At 32.1% G+C, this 20080-nt stretch overlaps 1 protein-coding gene across 1 annotated transcript in view; it reads left to right on the top strand.

The window, feature by feature from the left end:
* The window catches only part of LOC148270880 (uncharacterized), an 84537-nt gene extending 66454 nt beyond the window's left edge, over positions 1 to 18083 (top strand). Inside the window, exons 2-4 of the mRNA XM_088242100.1 lie at positions 11572 to 14764; positions 14847 to 14974; positions 16564 to 18083. Coding sequence (XP_088098226.1) covers positions 11572 to 14764; positions 14847 to 14974; positions 16564 to 16614 — 3372 coding nt within the window. The 3' untranslated portion in view covers positions 16615 to 18083. The remainder of the gene's footprint in view (positions 1 to 11571; positions 14765 to 14846; positions 14975 to 16563) is intronic.
* Positions 18084 to 20080: the final 1997 nt, after the last annotated feature.

Raw genomic sequence — 20080 nt, 5'->3', positions numbered from 1 at the left:
ATTAAATATATCAAAACTATTATAATTCTTGTTAAATATTTCACTATTTTTTTTATTTTTATTATTCTGGAAAACTTTTATAACGACATTTTTTTACGAAAATCGCCTTAAGGGCGCTGTACAATAAACATCGCAACACGTCTCCAATATGTAAAATATTAGTAGCATACAAAAGCTAGATTTCAACACGTCTTGCAGCTACAGAGCGCAAGGACGTATAGAAATCTAGCCTCCATTGTTTACATATAGATTCTAGATTAGAACATATCCAGGGGCTACAGAGCGCGTGGACATTTAAAAATCTAGACCCTACTAATTCATAATTAAGGATTATGTAAGAATAAACTTTATAGGTTAATTTATAAAATATAAGAGCTCAAACTACCAAACGTATTGCAGCTACAAAGCGCATGGACATATGAAATTCTAGCAAAAAAAATATTTACCAAAGACCATATCGACCAAAGTAAAAAAGTAGTAGGTTTGGCAATTATTCATCGGCACAAAAAGTAAACTGTAAAATAAATAAATAAAAAGTAATGAACATTTTTTCCTTTCCCTAATGGTGCATAAAGCTATGTATTGGTGAACTAACTGCAACGTATCTTTTTTTATTATTATTATGGATAATTTCTATAGCGCTGTTTTCCTGAATATCATATTAAGGGCAAAGGTCTCTTGTTTATTTTCTGCCAGTCCTAGGATTAAGAAATATTCCAGTGTTAATTTAAAAAAATAAATATTTCATATCGACCAAGTCGGGAATCAAACCCGAGACTTCTTGCAAGGTAAACAATCGCGCTGATTATTTGACGACGAGGCGGACACTTAATAATAAAGGAACCCAATTTATATGTATAAGGGGAAAAATGCATATCACCATTTTTAGCTCGTAATCGGTCAATTCTGACAACCTCTTTTTATTTCTAAAGATAGTAATCCTATATCAAGTTTCAACTGCCCTTAAATTATCATGATATATCTCGCAAGATAATCTTATACATATAGGAACGAAAAGTAACAAGTTTACACCTGTGAGAATCTCGATTTTCACTACAGTGTATATACTATAAACTTGCATTGAAAATGAAAGTAGGCCGTTACATTTTCATAACTTTGTACTGTATGAATAAATCGAATGAATTATGTTTTTTCAAAACGCGTTTTTATTTTTTACATTTTTTATTAAAAAATTGAATCGGATTGCGGTCCCGTAATTAGTGTCTCGGACTCATGGCTCAAAGGTCCATGGTTCGAATCCCATTCTACCCCAACTTGGTTCCCATGTTCTAATAGTGAGTTATGTTACTCTTTGAAAATGGCTCTCATAATTTTATATTTTAAATTTAAAAACGCAAATATGTCTTTTTCTACATTAAAAAAAAACACTTGCTTTCTACGTATTTTTAAAACTTTTATCTGGTTTTAAATTTTTATTTGTTATATCTGTTTTTACTTTACCAGTTTTAATTTTTTTATTATTATCACTTTCTTTCTTCTTCCAAGTCGGTCCCTCAGTGTTTGAGGATCGTGACCACCATAAACACTCCTCACCAGCCTGCACCACTCCTGTCTGTCCTCAGTCTGATAAACCTGCTATCCAAGTGTCCCCCCGTAGCCTCCCTTATTAGATAGACATCGTTACCTTTTCTAGGTTGTCTGACTCGCGTATTGCAACATGAACAAAGAAATACATAATCCTGCTCAGACACACCAATGACCGACGAATGTAATGTGGAGCTCTTCTAGCATCGATGCTCTCGGTCTTCTGGCTGTCCAAGGCGCATGCAGCAGCCTTTTCTAACACCACATCTCAAATGCATCGATCCTCTCCCTCTCGTAAGCACGCATTGCAAATTTTTCCATTACAGTTGATTTTAAGGCACAAAAGTTAACAAAATCTAAATCGCGCCAAACTAATTAAATTTTTTTATATATGCATATTTTTGTGCACACAGAGCTATGTTAATATAGTACAATGAAATTATTACGAAAAAAACATAAACCTAACACGGCACTCATTGCGTACACAACACATATCTATATATATAATTCCTCTGTTCGTGTGATGTCACTGAACTTCTCCTAAACGGCTTGACCGATTTACGTGCGATTTTCAGAGAAAAATAGATCTTTGCGCTGTGCGTGTTCGTAGATATTAAAATCTTCAATCTAATATGTAAAAAATAAGTAAAGAAGCATAAATGTTTTATTCTACGATCTACCAGGGTTGCATTCGAGCAGAATGCATTTACAAAAAATGGAAAGATGTTGTTTTATTGTGTATAAATAAGTGAGTTTTTGAATGTTTACAAACAGCATTTATTTTTTGTAGATCTAAATCAAATCCTTTACTTAAATTCGTTAAAATTTCTACCCATTCATTTCTTTTTACTGGATTTTTGGTAATACTAAAAAAGTATTTAATTTAATAAATAAAAAAAAATCGTTTTTCGACAAAAGTACACTCCTCTGATGGTGAGAAGACCGGAGTTTGACGTTAGCAAAAAGAATGTCACATTTGAAGAAATATTTATTTTATGTTTTTGAATTCAACCATAAACAAGTACCTACTTAAATTCAATATTTAAATATTAACAATGTTCAGTTTTGGAATTTGATCACAAACAAGTATCTAGGTACCTACTTATCAATGAAAAGTCTTTTTCCAAGCTAATAGCAGGCAAGCCAACGTTTGGGCAGGACAACGTCTGTCGGGTACGCTAGCATAATACAATTTTCAAACAGGACAACAAGATGTAATGAGAATGCGCATAATACGTGATTTTATTTGTGTTGGTGTTTTTATTGTTGTGAATATGAATAGTGGAGTGTGGTTTATTGAGTGATACATGTAACATATGGTGTTTATGTTATGTGTATAATAGATTAAGTCTATTTTGATCTTTGTTTTTTCTATCGTTTTTTTTAAGAGGTTAAATATTATTATTGTCAATGAGACACAACATTTTTTTTTAATACAAGAAAATACGAGTATATGATAATTTAAAATATTTAGACATAAGCTACTATTCATTTATAAACTTTCGATCGAGTAGCCACTCTTTTGTATTGCTCTTGTTATATTGTGTGTTATATTTAAGTTCTTTCGGCAATAAATTTAAAATGCTAGGTACTAAATATTTGAGAGTTCTATTACCATACTTGTTACATACTTTTGGTACTACCAAACCATCACTATACGTAAAGCGTGTATTATGGTTATGTTTGAGAGGAATTTTGAAAGTATAACTATTAAATGGTTCTAAAATGATGCAAAGCCACAGTAATCCTCAAATAGGCAGAGTTTTAAGTCTTTTGTACAGGAGAACATTATCACTTCTTTGTTCGTAAATCTCTGCTGGTACATTCTTTCCACTATAGAGCACTGTAGACCCTGGAACATTTGTATATTACTTTTAGTAAAAACTATCTTAATGATTTTTTTAACAGTGTTAAAAGCTAATTATTTACGTAGTAGTCGAATCACAGAGTATCTGGTTCATTTTTGTAACATGTAAGGTACTCCTAAAATACTCACACGTTTGGTGCTAGCCCAGAAATAGCAGAGCAGGTAAGTATCTTTAAAATCAATATTTCACGTCCGACCTACAAGAAATCGAACCTAGGACCTCACGCATGGTAGGCGAACGCGCCAACTACGCCACTTTGCGACGTACATATTATTATCTCCACTCCATTCTTTTTCTAGCCATCGAGTCGAAAACGCTCGCCTTTGGTTCTGGTTCTATTTCACACACAAAACTGTATTCCTTATTTCCCGGAATGGGACAGAAAAAAGTAAAAGGTTGATAAATTGTAAATAAATAAATACCTATGTATTAAAGTAATAGATATTTTTTTTAAATTGCCGTTTACAAAAAAAAACCATACTAATATTATCAATGGGAAAGTGTATGTGTCTGTTTGTTTGTGTTTCCGTCACGTCGCAACGGAACGACCGATTGGCGTAATTTTTTCATTGGATTAGCCGAAGAGTCAAAAAATGTCAAAAGCATCCTGTCTCTTTCATGTTATTTTTGCTTTTAATCCAGAAAAATAACATCTCTCTCCCTCGAGTAAAATTTAAGTGGAAAAATGATTAAAAAATAAATAAAGAAAATAAACAAATAAATAAAATAGTTAATTCCAAACAGAAGAATGATGCTATGTCAACATATAATACGATCGTATTTATTACAAAGCGATAGTTGGAGGGCCGGGAATCGATCAGGCTATTTTTTATCCCAAAAAGATGTCGTTCCATTAGGATTTTTTTTGTTAAACGACAACACTAATTAGTCAACTAATTTAACATTTTTTTTCTAATACGAGCAAAGTAGCGGGTAAAAGCTTTTTTTATATTTAAAGTATCATCATATATCAATTCTTTTTCCTTAGGTACATATGAAAATTATGTTCTTGAGATTGGAGGGGGGCGTGCTTATTAAAATTTCAATTATTAAAATAATCGTGTTTCTGAATGTAACATGAGCTTACTAATTAAGTCCCTAATTATATATTTAACACCAAAAACTTTCATCCGAAGATTTTTGCGGCAGCCATATGCTTTATAATTGACACGAAGGCAGATCTAAAAAAGATGCGATACTTTTTACATGTACAATCGAAACAAAAAGTTTCTAAACCTTTTATGAATTTTATTTACTTATTTTTGGTATATTTACAGACTAATAAATATCTACAGGATGTAATTTATTAAGATATTGATGTCTCAAAACTAATAAGAATATTTTAGAAGGCGACTCCCATGGTGTAATATTTCATTTGTTTATTTGCTTTGATAGTAAATTTACCAATAAAATTAAACTAAATACACCTAAATTAAATTTATCTTGAAATCTACACAATACACAAATCAGCTATTCCTATATATATAAATATATCCCTATTCCTAATATAAAAGTAGTCTTTCGCTCGAAAAATATTAAGATGCTTACTTGATGGATAAAGGGTTCCGGGTTCGATTCCAGGCAACGCGACATCGCTAAAATTAGATATGATTTTTTCATGGTGTTTTTTATTCTTCTTCTGGGTCACACAGAAGTGTTGTCAATTATTTCACAGTAACGTCTCTGAACTGGTACTGAGACTTGAGTATGGATATTTTTACTTCATGTACCGAATGATTACTATACGCTGCAAATATTATGTATTTAAAGAGGTGATTATTCCTGTAATATTACATGTTCGCTGAATTATAGTGGGAGGTACACTATCAATTAATTTTAAATAAATTAAAATAAGACTGGATAAGTCGGCCTCGTGGCGTAGTTGTCAGTGCGTTTGCTTACCGTTCAAGATGTACCGGGTTCGATTACCAAAATGGTTGACATGAAATCATGTTTATTACATAAATATTTATTTAAAAAAGTGTATTTACACTAGAATATACATATCACAGTCTCTGGACTGGCACTGGCGTAAGACCAATCGTCTTGCCTTCATGTAACAAAATATGATCAAGATACGCTGCCATTGGTGTACTAATGCAGTGCCTGATAATAATCATGTTATTTACAAAAATAAGAATATTTCTAAGTTTGTTCTGGAACTTTGGTCCACGTTGGTAGTTGCTCACTCATAATATACTGTTCAGTGTGGGTCAATGATTGTTTACTCCGATGATTTCCTACCTAATGATTCCATGTAGCGAAAGCCACCATCTCATTATATGGAAAGCATAGTGCTGCATTGGTCATGTCATCATTAGCTAATGATACAGAGTAAAAAATATTTTTCATCCATTCGCAATAAGCATCAAAAAATCAAAACGTCATTTACCATGTGCCGATGTTTCTTGACATAAAAAAGTATCGCTTAGAGCAGAGGTAGCTTTACCGCTAATTTACAAGTTATTCCTTTTTACAAGCAATAATCATCAATGTCACTATCGCATCCGTACTTGATTGCGCATTTTGCATTGCTTTAATACTCTTATACACCCGAGTCATCATTTTTTTACGCACATCTATAACAATGTTTTAAAGTGTCGTAATGGAGTTCCGAGGGTTGCCCTCTTACCTCCATGGTCTATAGTCAGACGTGGCTTTGGGATGGGTTGTATTTTCTCATTTTCTCTCTGTCTTTTGATAGTAGGCTAGTATACATATTTTTATATACTTGTTTGGTTATTGTATTATTTTAAAAAATATTATAAAAGAAAGAATATTTTTTTTTTACATATCTTTTGTTTGTACTTTAAAAAAAGCGAACATTTATTTTTATTTGACTTTTTTTGCCTCTTTTCTCCCGTATCAATATTTGTTAATAAATTAAAACGATTTGCGAGAGCGGCCGGTGGAGGAATATTGACGCTTTGTTTTTCCCGATCGGACTTGTATCTGTAATGATACCGGTTGTACAGGTTAGTTAAGAAGCTAATGAACTAACACACCCTATCGTTATCAAAATTGGGAAAATTGGATTAAGGGTTATAGACAAATTATCTATATATACTGAGATGCGCTGACTGTGATAGAGGCGTAGAAAGCATTAAATGTAAATTTTCTATATAGCTCAAATCTTTTCTAAACAAAGAAATAAAAATATAAAAAAAACCGTTTATTTAAGCTTAAAATTTATTTTTACAATTTGTGGATCTCAAAAGAGGTCACTAGACGTCTAAATGGAGGGGCCTCAAACTATATTTTTAGAAAAAAGATCCCAACTAACTCGTTTTTAGAGGTATATTTGCACACTAAATTTTAGATATATAATTTTCTAATTTTCCGCGATTTTTTTTCATATTTCCCTTCATAAATCTGTTAACAATACCAATAAATTTAATGTTAAATGTTTTATTGTTTATTGACTTGCCTTTCAAGTGCTTAGTTGTAAAACAATACAATTGGTATATATAAAATTACATAAAAATATATAATATAATTTTAATACACAGCTAAATATAAATCAAACTTCTTGGTTGAATATGATTACTAATTAAATTATTAAATTAATTATCATTTGAACCAGTTTTGAAGATGCCTACATAGGCGGACGCGTTTGTTTGTCGATAAATAAAATAGTAAAATTAAACCCCCTTAAAGTAGTACAAAGATTAATAATTAAAGTAATTTTAAAGAAACCCTCAACATTCAATACGGTAGTTCAATGTAAATTATTTAAAGTTCATACAGTAGACACTTTTATAAAATAAATTCCATAATAAACATTTATAAAAAAGAAAAAATAAAAGAATTTGAGATGAATAAGTCACTCAGATACCAAAATAATATTAAAATCCCAAAATTCCACACAAGTCGTGGTCAAAATAGCTTTGTCTTCAAAGGTGTTAAAAATTACAATAATCTTCCCAATGAACTAAAAACTATTAAAACTAATACATCAATAAATAAATTCTTTGAAATTTTTTGAACAAGTCTAAAAACTGCATTCAATTTTAATTAGTATGAATGTTTTATTATTTTCTGCTTTTCCTTTATATCCTATAAGTTTTTATTTCTTTTTTCGTGTACTCGTGTATTAAAATTATATAAATTATAATAAATAAATAACTATAATAGTGTAAGTCACTCTCCAAGCACAAGAGCTAGTCTCTTTTTTTGGAGAGTTACAGTTATAACATTTACTAGATGTACAAAAGTTGATTTGTATAGAATAAAAAAAACATGTACTCTTTATGAAATATGTTGATTTAAAAAAAATAAAGTTTGATAGATACTTCGTATCAAAATTATTGACTGTGGATGAAGAAATATTTACAAAAAATATTTACTATAAAAAGTAATATACATAAAAGGTTACCCATTTATAGTCGATACTAGCCTTAGAGGACGCTTCTCTAAAGATAATACAATAAAATGATTAAAATGATAATGAACGGAAATAAACGTATTATCCACTTGCGGTCGCAGCCATAATAAAAGAAATTCCACCCTAAAATAATCACGCGACCACAACATAACCTCTCACGCACACAATAATTCCTCCAATCATAATATTGTAACCATCATACATACATACGCAAGGAATAAACAACCTTTTCATGGGAATATCTCAGAATAAATACCAATTATGAGATTAAGGCAATTTTTTTAAAAGGGGAATAAGGAATAATCTTGGGTATGCGATGGTTTGACTTTAAAAGGAATGAATGGTTGGCATGGCCATGTACTCCGGATGCCCCCTAAGAGCATTAACCATGCTTGCCTACTTTACAAGGCATCAGGTTCTCGACGTCCTAGACGTCGACTGCTGAATGTTCGTCGGCAGTTAGCAGTCGGCAGACTTGGGAGGGTGCACAGGACCTGACAGCCGACAGAGATGCCTGGAGGATTTTCGTGACACCATATGCTCCAACTAGGGAGCAAACATATAACGATGATGATGATTCATTGAAAGTGCTACCAAAGAAAATGTGTTCTAATTCTAAAAAATATGATGACAATGCATTAATATGATTATAATGTTCATGTAAAATGTACAAATACATGTTTTCTATCCAACAAGGCACTCATATTATAAGTACATGTAATTAAACATACCGATGCAAATAGAAATGCATCTCGTCATTTCAGTTCAAGCACAATCAATGCACCAATAAATTGTCTTGGGAACCTTTAGTTCCCTCATGAATATGCATCCGCCGAGCCGAGGTGTAATCATGGCATATTTGTGCCAGTGAAAAGCGACTTTTGTGAAACTGCCTTGTTATGTGTGAACTACGCGCGGTTCGTATTGTGCCGGCGCGCATCTTCGGGTCTGCACACCGCACACCGTGTGTAGTGGTGTATTCGCGAGTGTCTGTGCAGATGTGAGTACTCGGCGTGGGAAAGTAGCGCAGTCTGTGGGAAACGTCCCAGATTGGAATACCATCGGAAGGTTTGTGCGAATTATGATCTCTAATGCGCGTGGTCAGCAAGGTACAGGGGTCAAGCGATGATTAATTCATATCTAAATTAGCTGTTAATTACCTAACAATCATTTTAAATTGACCTTCCAATATGCCGCAGGGCCCCGAGTTTGATTAAATTAAAACATCCATGTTTGTAAGTGGTGAGTCATGGCTATACATAAAAACTGCGATTTGTTTCGATTACAATTTCAATCCATCACAATCGATAAAACCTTATCCCTATTTTATGGAAATGTGGCGATGTGGTGATGTTGTTAAGCTAAATAGTGCGCTGGCCTCGTTTCTTCGCGTCATTGGTCGGTAGGAGCCGGAAGAACTAATGACTATTGAAGGAAGTTAAAAATTGTGGCAACAAATATATTGGTTTATGTCTAAGCGATAGTAATATTTATATGCTTTTTTATATTTTTATTCAAAATTTTATTGATAAACCCTTACGGGTTTCATACATTTAAGAAAGTATTTTTACTTTTAATAATGTAAATGATAATATTTTTAACATCTTTTGTAAAGGTTGTCTGAGTCTTTTGTTTAGTTTTGTCTGGTAGTTTGTTGTATAATTTCAGTCCCTGGTTTATTAGTTTCGACTGTCCTTGTCTCGTTTAAGAAGGTTGGATATGATATTTTTCTGATATTCTCGTATTGTGTCCATGTTTACTACATTTTTAAAAAAGTTTTAGTTCTTCGTCTACAATTACATAAGTGGCTAATTTATTAATAAATTTTAAGAATTCTAATTTAAAGAGTTCAGTTACATTTAATTGCTTAGTTTGTTTAATGAATTCTTCAGTTGCTGTTAAATATGGGAGGTCATATACTAACTTTAATATTTTATTGTGCTGTCTTTGTAGTTTGTTTATGTCATTTTGATTTCTTGTTTCCCATAGTAGTTGCATATAACATATTTTAGTTTGTCTGTAATAGCGATCTGTTATGTAATGCAAAAAAGGAATTGTTTTCATTTATGTTGACTTAATTTTTAATACTTGTCGGTCTTATATATATTTTTTTTTTTAAATGTTTTTTTAGATATAATATATGCATATTTTCTTTACTTGCATAGGTACATATCTCTTTTTGTGAATGTTTTGTACACAAATAAATTAAATATATAAAACGTGTACAATAATTGCAATTATAATACTTGCGTCTTTATGAAAATAGGTATGTACATTTTGTATTTTCCTTAATTTGTCTCATTTGAGAAATACCAATTTTTTTATTGAAATCTACAGTCATATACACAATAATACGGTTATAATATTATAAAATAGATACACTAGACTAAAATGAATTTAAACTTATACTTGACATGTGTTATGTGTCATAAATAATGTTATATAATCCAAGAATAGAATTTGGAAAACAAAAAAAAAATGTCTGTCCATATTTACATTTGTAAATTCAGAATAAAAATAAAAATAAAAACTTTATTTACCTATCATTATTCACCCACGACGACAATGCAGAGTGAATGCATTAAAAATAACTCTAGTAAGTAATTCGATAAAGTTTACCAGATTAAAAAGGTAGATGAGAGAAACATTGAAACAGGTAACTATTAATGATCAGGTGTGACTGTTGTATTTGATGATTCCAGTACTTGATCCTATAAATATGTATCATAAAGGTCACTCTTTTATAATATGAAGAAATAGTTATAATACGCACGCGCACATTTAACAATGTATCTTAATTTAACATTTATGATTATAATTTTTAAACTTCAGTAGTATGTGTTCAACCTTATCTTTAATATGTAATTAATCATCGCTGTCCGTATTTTCCTTTAAAATAAATAAGTAACTTTTTCAAAGTTTAAAGAATAAGAGCATTTATATTATAATATATGAAATGAGGAACTTCAGCCATACGGGAAATTTGATACAAAAAAAGTTTTCTTGCGCGCGGTAAAAATTAGAGCATTAAATTGTACTGTAAAATTTCTTAAAAATGTACGAAAAAAATAATAATAAACATTTGAATAAAAACGCACTACTTCAAATAACGTCACTGGTTCATACGAACCATCCAATGATATGAGAGCTTTGAAGGATATCCGGTTTGGTCACCGTAAACGAACTAATCGGAAGAACCGTCATAGAACAACCTCTGACGTCACACGCGTAGTTATTTCAGAAATACAAAACTTAAAAAAATCAAAGCGCTGATAATTCGATATATAAAAAAAAAAATGAAAATTGGCTTAGTTTAATATTCTATTAACAAATAAAAAAAGAAAAAAAAGACTAAACTTACTCATTATGCCCAAGTAGAAGGGTATAAGTTTTTTTTTAGTAATTCAATAAAAACTTTTTGGTAAAGCTCTATTACGTCGATTTCATTGATTTAAAAAAAGAAAACATTGCTCATTTCACATACTTAAAGGGTACCTCGTTGCTACATAATAAGTTTAAATAATAATAAAAAAACTGTTTTATGTTTTTTTCGTGGTATGGTAAATAGCCTTCTACGTGGGGACGATTCAATTGTTAAAGTTGAATCAAATAAAAATATGAACTTTCTAACTGTAGATAATTATATACAACAAATAATTTATTTGTTAGTAGAAACTAAACTTTTGAAAGTAAATTGTATTAATTTTAAAAAAACAATCAATAAACATTTAAAAATCATTCGTCATCTAATTGTTGTTTCTGTTTTGTTTTCAGATAATCAGCGTATTGCTGATATCTACCTTGATGAACTCCGCCTTATCATCAACACCGAGTCCCCCAAAACATCAAAATTTAAAATCAAGAAAAGACACTTACGACGAAATATTGAGGCCACCTCCTCCTCCGCCCCCGCTTCATGGTAATATCAGAGTCCAACACTCAAGCCCTGGACAGAGATTTCAGAGACAACATAATTTACATAAACAAGTTTATCCCTTGAGCCAAGAAGCTTTCGGTCCATCGCCATTTCATTCTGACAGATATCCTCCCATAACTAGTAAGCCAAAAGATCAGTCGTTCATGCAAAAGATTTCTGGATGGCTGTTTCCACCGAGTAATGAAAAAGTACCGGAACCTTCGTACGGACCTCCACCCACATTCGCTGCGCCTCCGACCTATGGTCCTCCACAACCTTTCAGTTCAAACATTCCTCCAGTTAGATTACAGTATTCGCGACAGCAGAATAAAAACTGTAACCCGTGTAATTATGTCCCTTGGATTCCTGTTCTTGGGTATGCTGCGATACCCAATGCTCCTTTAATAAATCCGAATATCAATCACAATTACAAGTCGACTGTCAACATAAATAGTCAAAATGGTTTTCGAAATGGTGGTCAAACGCATGCCTCACTATCTCCTTCTAAACTCTCATTACCTGCTTCAGATACATATCAAAACTTTGCGCTTCAATCAAATAAAATTGTAAATAATGATTATATTGGTTCTCCATCAGTTGTGGCCGGAGTGCCTGCGAGTTTATCACAAATTGAATTAAACGATAATTTACCTCACTCAAAACCTCTTAAAAACTCATATGGTACACCTATTGCACCAAATTCTTACGCTTCACCGTATCCAGAGACGAACGATAATGAAGGACTTCAATCAAGCCATGATCAAAAACTATTTACTGACAATAATAACAATAACATTGATCACACATTTGATCGTCATCAAGATAGTGGTAAATATCTTAATTTGGATAATATAGAGCATTTAGGAACAAACAATGCTCCACTTTTAACTAAACCAACAAATATTAATGTTTCAAGATTTAGAAAAAATAATACAGTTTCACCGAGTTCAATAGATACATCGATCGAACATAATGACGATCCTTCTGTCCGTCCGCTGTATCGCGTCAAAGGTGTGTACAATCGTAACAGGGGGCAAATATTGCAGCCAATACCACTTCCCAATTTGAGTCCTATACCAATTCCACCGATTTTCAATGCCCGACCATTCAAGAATAACAACAATGGAGGACGTGTATCATCAACCTCTACACCTTTTACTCAAGCATATGATTCAGATCAAAAATATCCATCAACCAGCAGCTTCCAACTTGTTCCAAGTATCCCTGTAGCGGAATTTACATCGATGATTGAATATCCGATTAGTATTATCCAATCACCGTTGTTGGAAATCGATTCTACTCAAAATTACAAAGAACAACATAAAGATGAATCGAATCAGGATCAATTTAATTTTAATACTAATCCTATAGTAGTAGAAAATAAAAATAAAAATTTGTTTGATTCTTACTCTGCAGCATCGGGAGAAAATGAAAACGATGCCGAAGAATCAACCATAATAAACGATTTTGACTATCAAATAACTACGACAGAGGGCTATACGAAAAGTGCACCACCATTTTTACCTACTCCAAACTCGTTCGATACCAATTCAAATGAAAACTTTAAGACTCGTCCACCATCTTTCTCATATACGTATATAGATCAAACGTTCTACAACCGTCCTACTTTAAAGCCTCAAACATCGAATAACAAACAAATTATCACAAAGTTTGAAGGAACACCGGATCCTAATCCTTTTAAGCCATCTGATCATTTAGTTCTACAATCTATTGATTCACCCCTTTTGTATCTCAAGCCGAATGTTCCCCACAAAAACTCAAATGATTTTAATAGAGACAACAACAAATATGTTTCAGTGAAAAAAACCGAAGAAGAGAGTCACAATGCCGCTTCTAGTAATACTATTTCATCCACTTCAAGTCCGAGTGCTTTTAGATTCATAGATAATAGATATGTCCCTGGCAGGTGGCCTCCTCCAATAACTGATTCAGATGGAAATGCTTTGCCAAGTTCAACCAAAAAACCAAAACGGATTCAAATCATAATTCCATACACTTCTCAAAACCAACCAAGTCCTTTTAAGTATTCAAATAACAACATTATTGCATCATCTTCCGGCTGGGTTCCCATGATTGACGAAATTGTTAGCAATTCTGGAAGAAAAGTACCTGCATCCGAATCAAACAGTTTGAATAAACTTCATTCGACAAATTCCTTAGTAGATTACCATGAAAGTTCTGAATCTAAAATAGTATCTTCTTCGACGCCATCATTCAATAGGTCTCGGAATAACTACGATCCAAAGCCTTACCATTCAACTTCCACCAATTCCATAACAGTTTATCCAGTTACTGCTATCAATGAAGGAAAGACATCTTTTGATATAAAAAAACTGCAAAAAAATATTGATGACTGGACAGCTCAAGAGTATTCAAAAATATATAAAAGGCAGCAAAAATCTAGCACTATATCTCACCTCAAGAGATCGAAGAAAATTCCTGACGAATATTTCACCACCACCGTTATTCCGCTACAACGAAAAACTAGTAAATCGCTGTTGTCTAATATCAATGAGTTAAATGGTTCTTTCTTAGATAACGAAGCAGCTGGCAGTATTCAGCATTCTTTCGAGACAGATTTAAATAAAGAAAAATTGATAGAAAGTTTTAATAACGAAATACTCGATGACAACTCAGTAACTTATACTTCTCAAAGTACGTACTATACTACGACTTCAATGCCTACTACAACCCCATATATAGAAATAACAACATATGTACCAAAAACTACAACGAAACATTCCTGGGATAAAATTCAAACTTCAATATCACCATTGACAAAAGAAAGGGTATATGTTGTTACACCGCAACCAATAAATGGCGGTTTTACGAAAAGAGAGAATGGGAACAATACCATAACTAAATCCAATATTATAACTATAGAAGATCTTAGCAATCTGACATTTAAATCACCCAGATTTTTAGTTCGACCAACTCCAGGACCAACAGGTAGTCAAAAGGAGCAGACAACGTTGGTGCCAGAGAAGCAGTCTAATATTCCGATTTCCGGTTTTGATTGGCTACGATCAAGTAAGAGTTCTTCACTACTAAATCGTAATGAATAGTTTTTGTTAACCTTAACAGGAAACTTATCTCGCTTTCCTTTTTACAGTCAATCATCTGGAAGAAACAACTACGACGGAAAATGCATCCAATAGTTTGTTTGGTTTATCCGCTGTTACTTCATATACTCCACCGGGAGGAACTGCAGCAGTTCAAACAATAACTGGCCATTCAAAGGTACTCGTATAAGAAAATAAGTATGATTTCAATAAACATAAGCTGGGGTTTTTGAATATGAATCCGGATTAGCATAAACTAAATGAGGATGTTCAGCACAACGAAAAATCGGATATAAAAAATATTTTCTCACGCGCCAATGAGTGTTATGATTGTGCCCCGTCTCAACACGGAATTTCTAGTGAGTCGGGGGCAAGTTCACATCCATGGGTCGTTTCTGGTTGTGTCACTATAATCTGGGTCTCTGTAATCAACTAATGTTTGTATAATGTTTTTTTACAATATACATTTCCAGTTACTGGGAAGCCAGCCCACTAATCAGGAAAACTCACTGTAGAAAACATGCAACGTCAAAGGCGGAGTAATTTTCAAATCACAAAACTTTAAAAAATCACAGCGCTGATGCCGCTGATAATACAAAAAAATATAGTTTGATAGTCTATTAACAAATAAAATATTTTTTTAATCACTGAACTTCCTCATTGTGAAATTCCCTCGTTGAAGAGCATATACCATAAAGTTTTATTTAAACGTAAACTGGTATATATATAGAAACGAAGAACCACTGGCAATCGTCACTTTTGTGAAATAAGCATTGTTTCATTGAAAAAACAATAAAGTTTACGTAAGAGGGCTTTGCCTAAAAGTTTTTGTTTAGTTAAATTAAAAAGAAACATACTCACCCTTTTACGTGGGCATAATTAAATTTATGTTAAACGATTTCCATTTTGAATTCTTTAATAAAACAAAGATCTTCATTTGGTGCACAAAAAAACGATTAAACCAGACATATCAAAATCTCGGTCTATCAATAAAATATAGATTGAGTGCCTTTACTGATATTTCTTTCTTAAACGGCATTTGAATTAAATATGATACCCAAGTAAGATACGATTCATTGATTAGAACACTTTTAATTTATTATTTTTCACTCGTAAATAACATGATAATTAGTCTCTCACCAAACCAATCTGACGAAGGTAGTCACGACAAAACTCGGTAACGGGTGAGTGATTTTTTATTTTAAGTTACTTATAATTTAACAGAGCTGCTACCAAGACGAAAGTTTATATAAAAACAGCTTTATTAGACGTTGATCCAAGTATGTAAACAACTTTCCTTCGTGAAATATCATTGTGATATAATATATCTTAGAGCCATAGCTGTAAGATATATTAAATTGGACCTCTGTATTAGGGAAAGCACTAGCCGGAGAAAACTACTCGCATGTCGGCATTTGATTCAGAGAAAAACTTGTCGAACTCCAGCGCAGCCCAAGTACTAGGTTCGGATATCGTGCTTTTGACATAGTAAGCCCCTCTGCCTGAAACCAATAGCCTTCACACTTGCGAATCACATTTCAGATCTCAACTGAAATCACACTTTTGTTAATAGTATCCACAATTTGAAAATGCAATTAATAATACATGTAGTATTAGATTAGTTGGAACGTAAGTTTAAGTACAGAAAAAAGCGCACTTCAAGTGATTTTTTACAAATATTATTAGTGTATTAAGAAGACTTTTAAGAATAGTAGAAAAGTATGCTAATATGTTATATTTTTTTAATCTATTTTTTTTCCTTTTCAGGTTGTCACGGGCGTAACGGCTTCGTCAGTGGCGAGATCGACAAATGGTTAGGGGGTGTATTCAGATTGGCCAATATTGAACAAAAATATTGTCGGTAAAACTTTCAAAAACGACCGTTATTCCCAGTGAAACAACGAAAACAATACATTGACAAGAGTGTTCAATATATCAGTCATTTGTTAAGTGTAATGTGTAACAAGTAATACTTAGGTGAAATTAGATGTGGAACGCAAATTAGAAAATATGTGTAAAGTGTGAGAAAAGTGTGAGAAAAATGCATGAATTGATTTGTGTCAAAGATATTTTAGAATCTTTTCTCAATTAGGTAATAGAAAAAGTGAATTTTTATGTAATTTACTATACCGAGTGCAATTATAATGAATATGTCATAAAGTTATTAGCGCTTTTATGGTTATTCCCTTATAATTATTAATTGAGGATTTAGAATTCATGTATCAGCAGTATAGAAATACCGATATATATTTTTTTAACATTTAAAACTATCGCTAATTCTTTGAAAGGGTGGGTAAGAAAAGAAAATAAGATGTCAAAAACTAGCATTAGCGAGGAATCTGCGTTATGGATCTTATTTTGTGTTTCTTGGGATCAACGTTTATAAAATTAAAATGTAACTTGAATAACTTCTCAAAGCGTAAAAAAATATTCTGGTTTTCATCAGTTCTTTAAATGAAATATTTTCATACATGTGTATACTTAGCAGTTGAAATCTTCATACTCACTTAATCGGAAAAACGGACAAGCAAAAAAAATGTACGATTTGTCTATTGCTTTAATTACAGGTAAAAAATCCATCAAAATGGATATTTTTTATCGAATCAATAATTCAGCCTCTCAAATTAATTATTACGTATTCTCATGTGCTAAAATATATTCATTTTAAAGTTAATTTCAAACGTAGTTAAATTATTAATTCTACTTTAATGTACCTTTTAGGTTAATTGATTTGTAAATAATGTACATAAATATCTTTAAGTGTCCAATTTTTCTAAGACACTTTTGTCATAAAATTCCTGTGTCACATATTTTGCATGAATTATTTAAGATTTAAAGACATGTGTGGATAAAGACGTTATGTGACAAACACAAAAAGCGGAGATGTCTAGGGTTAAAGATCAATAAAATTATTGATAAAATAACACATTCATTCGCTCTCAATATCGGGTTTCTGCTATTTTTTTACGGTGTAGTTGGCTTTAACTGAAAGGGTATTATCATTTTTTTAAATGGTGTCATAACGCCCTTATCCATTCATGTCTTCATTTACGAAGTAACGTGATACGCAAGCCCTTATTACCGAGCTTATTTTTACTCGAAAAGACGTAAAAATATCCGAAGGAAAATATGCGGTTTTGTTCACAGTTTTTAGTATTAATTATAATTCTGTGACAATTTTTTATATTTTTATATTCGGGCATTAAACCTATTGTAATTTCAAAAATATTTTTGTGAGACTCTTGTTGTAAAGACTCAAAAAAATAAATAAATATTTATGTACCTGGTGATTTGTGTATTATTTTTAAGTTTAAGTGATAAATTAATATAATGTAATTTTATTTTTATATCTGGAGGTTAATAGGTACTAAGTGTCCATGTCAGAGTTTGTTCAAAATGAGGTAGGTATCAGAAATTATTCCTAAATAACAATTATTTTAGTGCGATTTAAATGCATAAGTCAGCCCCATGAAAACTAGTCTAAAATATGTTTGTCATCCGTATTTGAGTGAGTTTTTGGCCTTATTTTAAAGCAAGATATGTCTATGTCATAAAACATAAAAGTATTAACACTTTGTATCCCGGAGCCGTGTAAACACGTGATTATATAACCACGCGTTGTGTCCCGGTCCCGTGTTTTCACGTGGTTTACCAGCTGTCTAAAAAAGTGCATTTTATTGACATTTAGTGACTTTTATTAGTACTTTTTTGCTGCTGGTAAACCACGTGAAAACACGGGACCGGGACACAATGCTTAGTTATTATAATCACGTGATTACATGGTTCCGGGATACAAAGCACAAAAAAAGGAGAGACTTCCTGTATATATACGAACATTGCAATGCGCAATGTGGCTCTCCATAAAGGCCAATGTTGGCAGAACTATCATACAAAAATGACTAATAAAGTTATTTCAAATAAAGACGAGAAGTTTCAATTGATTAAACGTAGTATTTTCATAATTATGACACTTTTAAGAAACCATTTACAAAGCATGAAATTTCACAAAAATGGGCCGGGCACAGGGTAAATTCTATGTGTATTCGGCCGGTACCAAAGTGTTTAGTTTTTTGTGTAAAAAGTGCGTTAGATCGCAAAGGTAACTAACTAACCTTGTCATCAACAATATTTTTAATTTCTCTAAAATTTCAAAGATAAAGACTAAGATTCAACTCCCTAGGAATTTATTAAGATCAACATATTACAACAGAGATGGAAAACATTTAGGAGGAGGTTATATGGAAGTCTAGGCATTTACAAGACTAAATAAAAAATACCCATATCGTTGAAAATTATATTTCTACGGGAATTAAATTAGTTCATTAATTTTCTGACGAATAGATTTTGACGCATTAGAAAATTAGTTAGTTTTTTCTGATGCTTGTTTTTATTCAATTTGTTTAATTATTTAGTACCTAAATGTGTTAAAAATATAATCGAAAGGTCCACTTCTTGCGGTAGTTTAACATTACCTGTGTATATAAAAAAAAGCTTTTGAACATATTACAACAGAGACGAAGAATTTTCAGAAAATATAATATAGAAGTCTAGGCATCTACAGAGCTTATGACCTGCCATTGGCTGGTTAAGTGGCCACTTTATACACTGTGTAACATTCACCATTCTGCCCATATTTGAATATCTATATTCTTTCAGTTCTTTCATCTGTTGATGTTTGTGAAGTTTAAGAGCTGAAACCTTTATTTATACGGGTGAAATTCATGTGATTGAATTATTTCACCTACATTTATTTATTTAGTTATTATATATAAACGGCCTAAGCCAATTACAACAGTTACACGAAGAAACATAAATGCAAGAAACTGAACAAAAAGAACATAAAACTATTAAGCAAAGACAAACAAGGGCAAAACAATAATAGGATACAATATACTAAAAAAACGAAAGACCAAAAACTTTGAGCTAAACCATGCCAATCCAACTTCATCCCACACTGTTTAGTCGCGAAGAGATCTACGAAAAGCCGGAAGATCTATCCCAAAAAATCTCAAGTCGTGTGATGAATTGACTAATCTACAACTTGTGTACACCTTACAACGAATTGACTAATGAACTGACTAATCTACACACTAGGAAATGCCTGAAAGTTTTTTTTCAGTATCTATACTTCTTCATAACCAGGTGGATTTATCTTAAATTGGACTGGATTCAGGACTGAATTAGCTAACGGTGAATATTACACAGTGTGTAAAGTGGCCACTTAACCAGCCAATGACAGGTCATAACCCCTGTAGATGCCTAGACTTCTAAATTACCTTTTCTG

The sequence above is a fragment of the Micrasema longulum genome, unplaced genomic scaffold (genome assembly GCF_059751315.1).
Source record: "Micrasema longulum isolate JH-2025_06_02 unplaced genomic scaffold, ASM5975131v1 h1tg003302l, whole genome shotgun sequence".
In the NCBI taxonomy this organism is placed as follows: domain Eukaryota; kingdom Metazoa; phylum Arthropoda; class Insecta; order Trichoptera; family Brachycentridae; genus Micrasema; species Micrasema longulum.
This window is presented reverse-complemented; position numbering and strand designations above follow the sequence as displayed.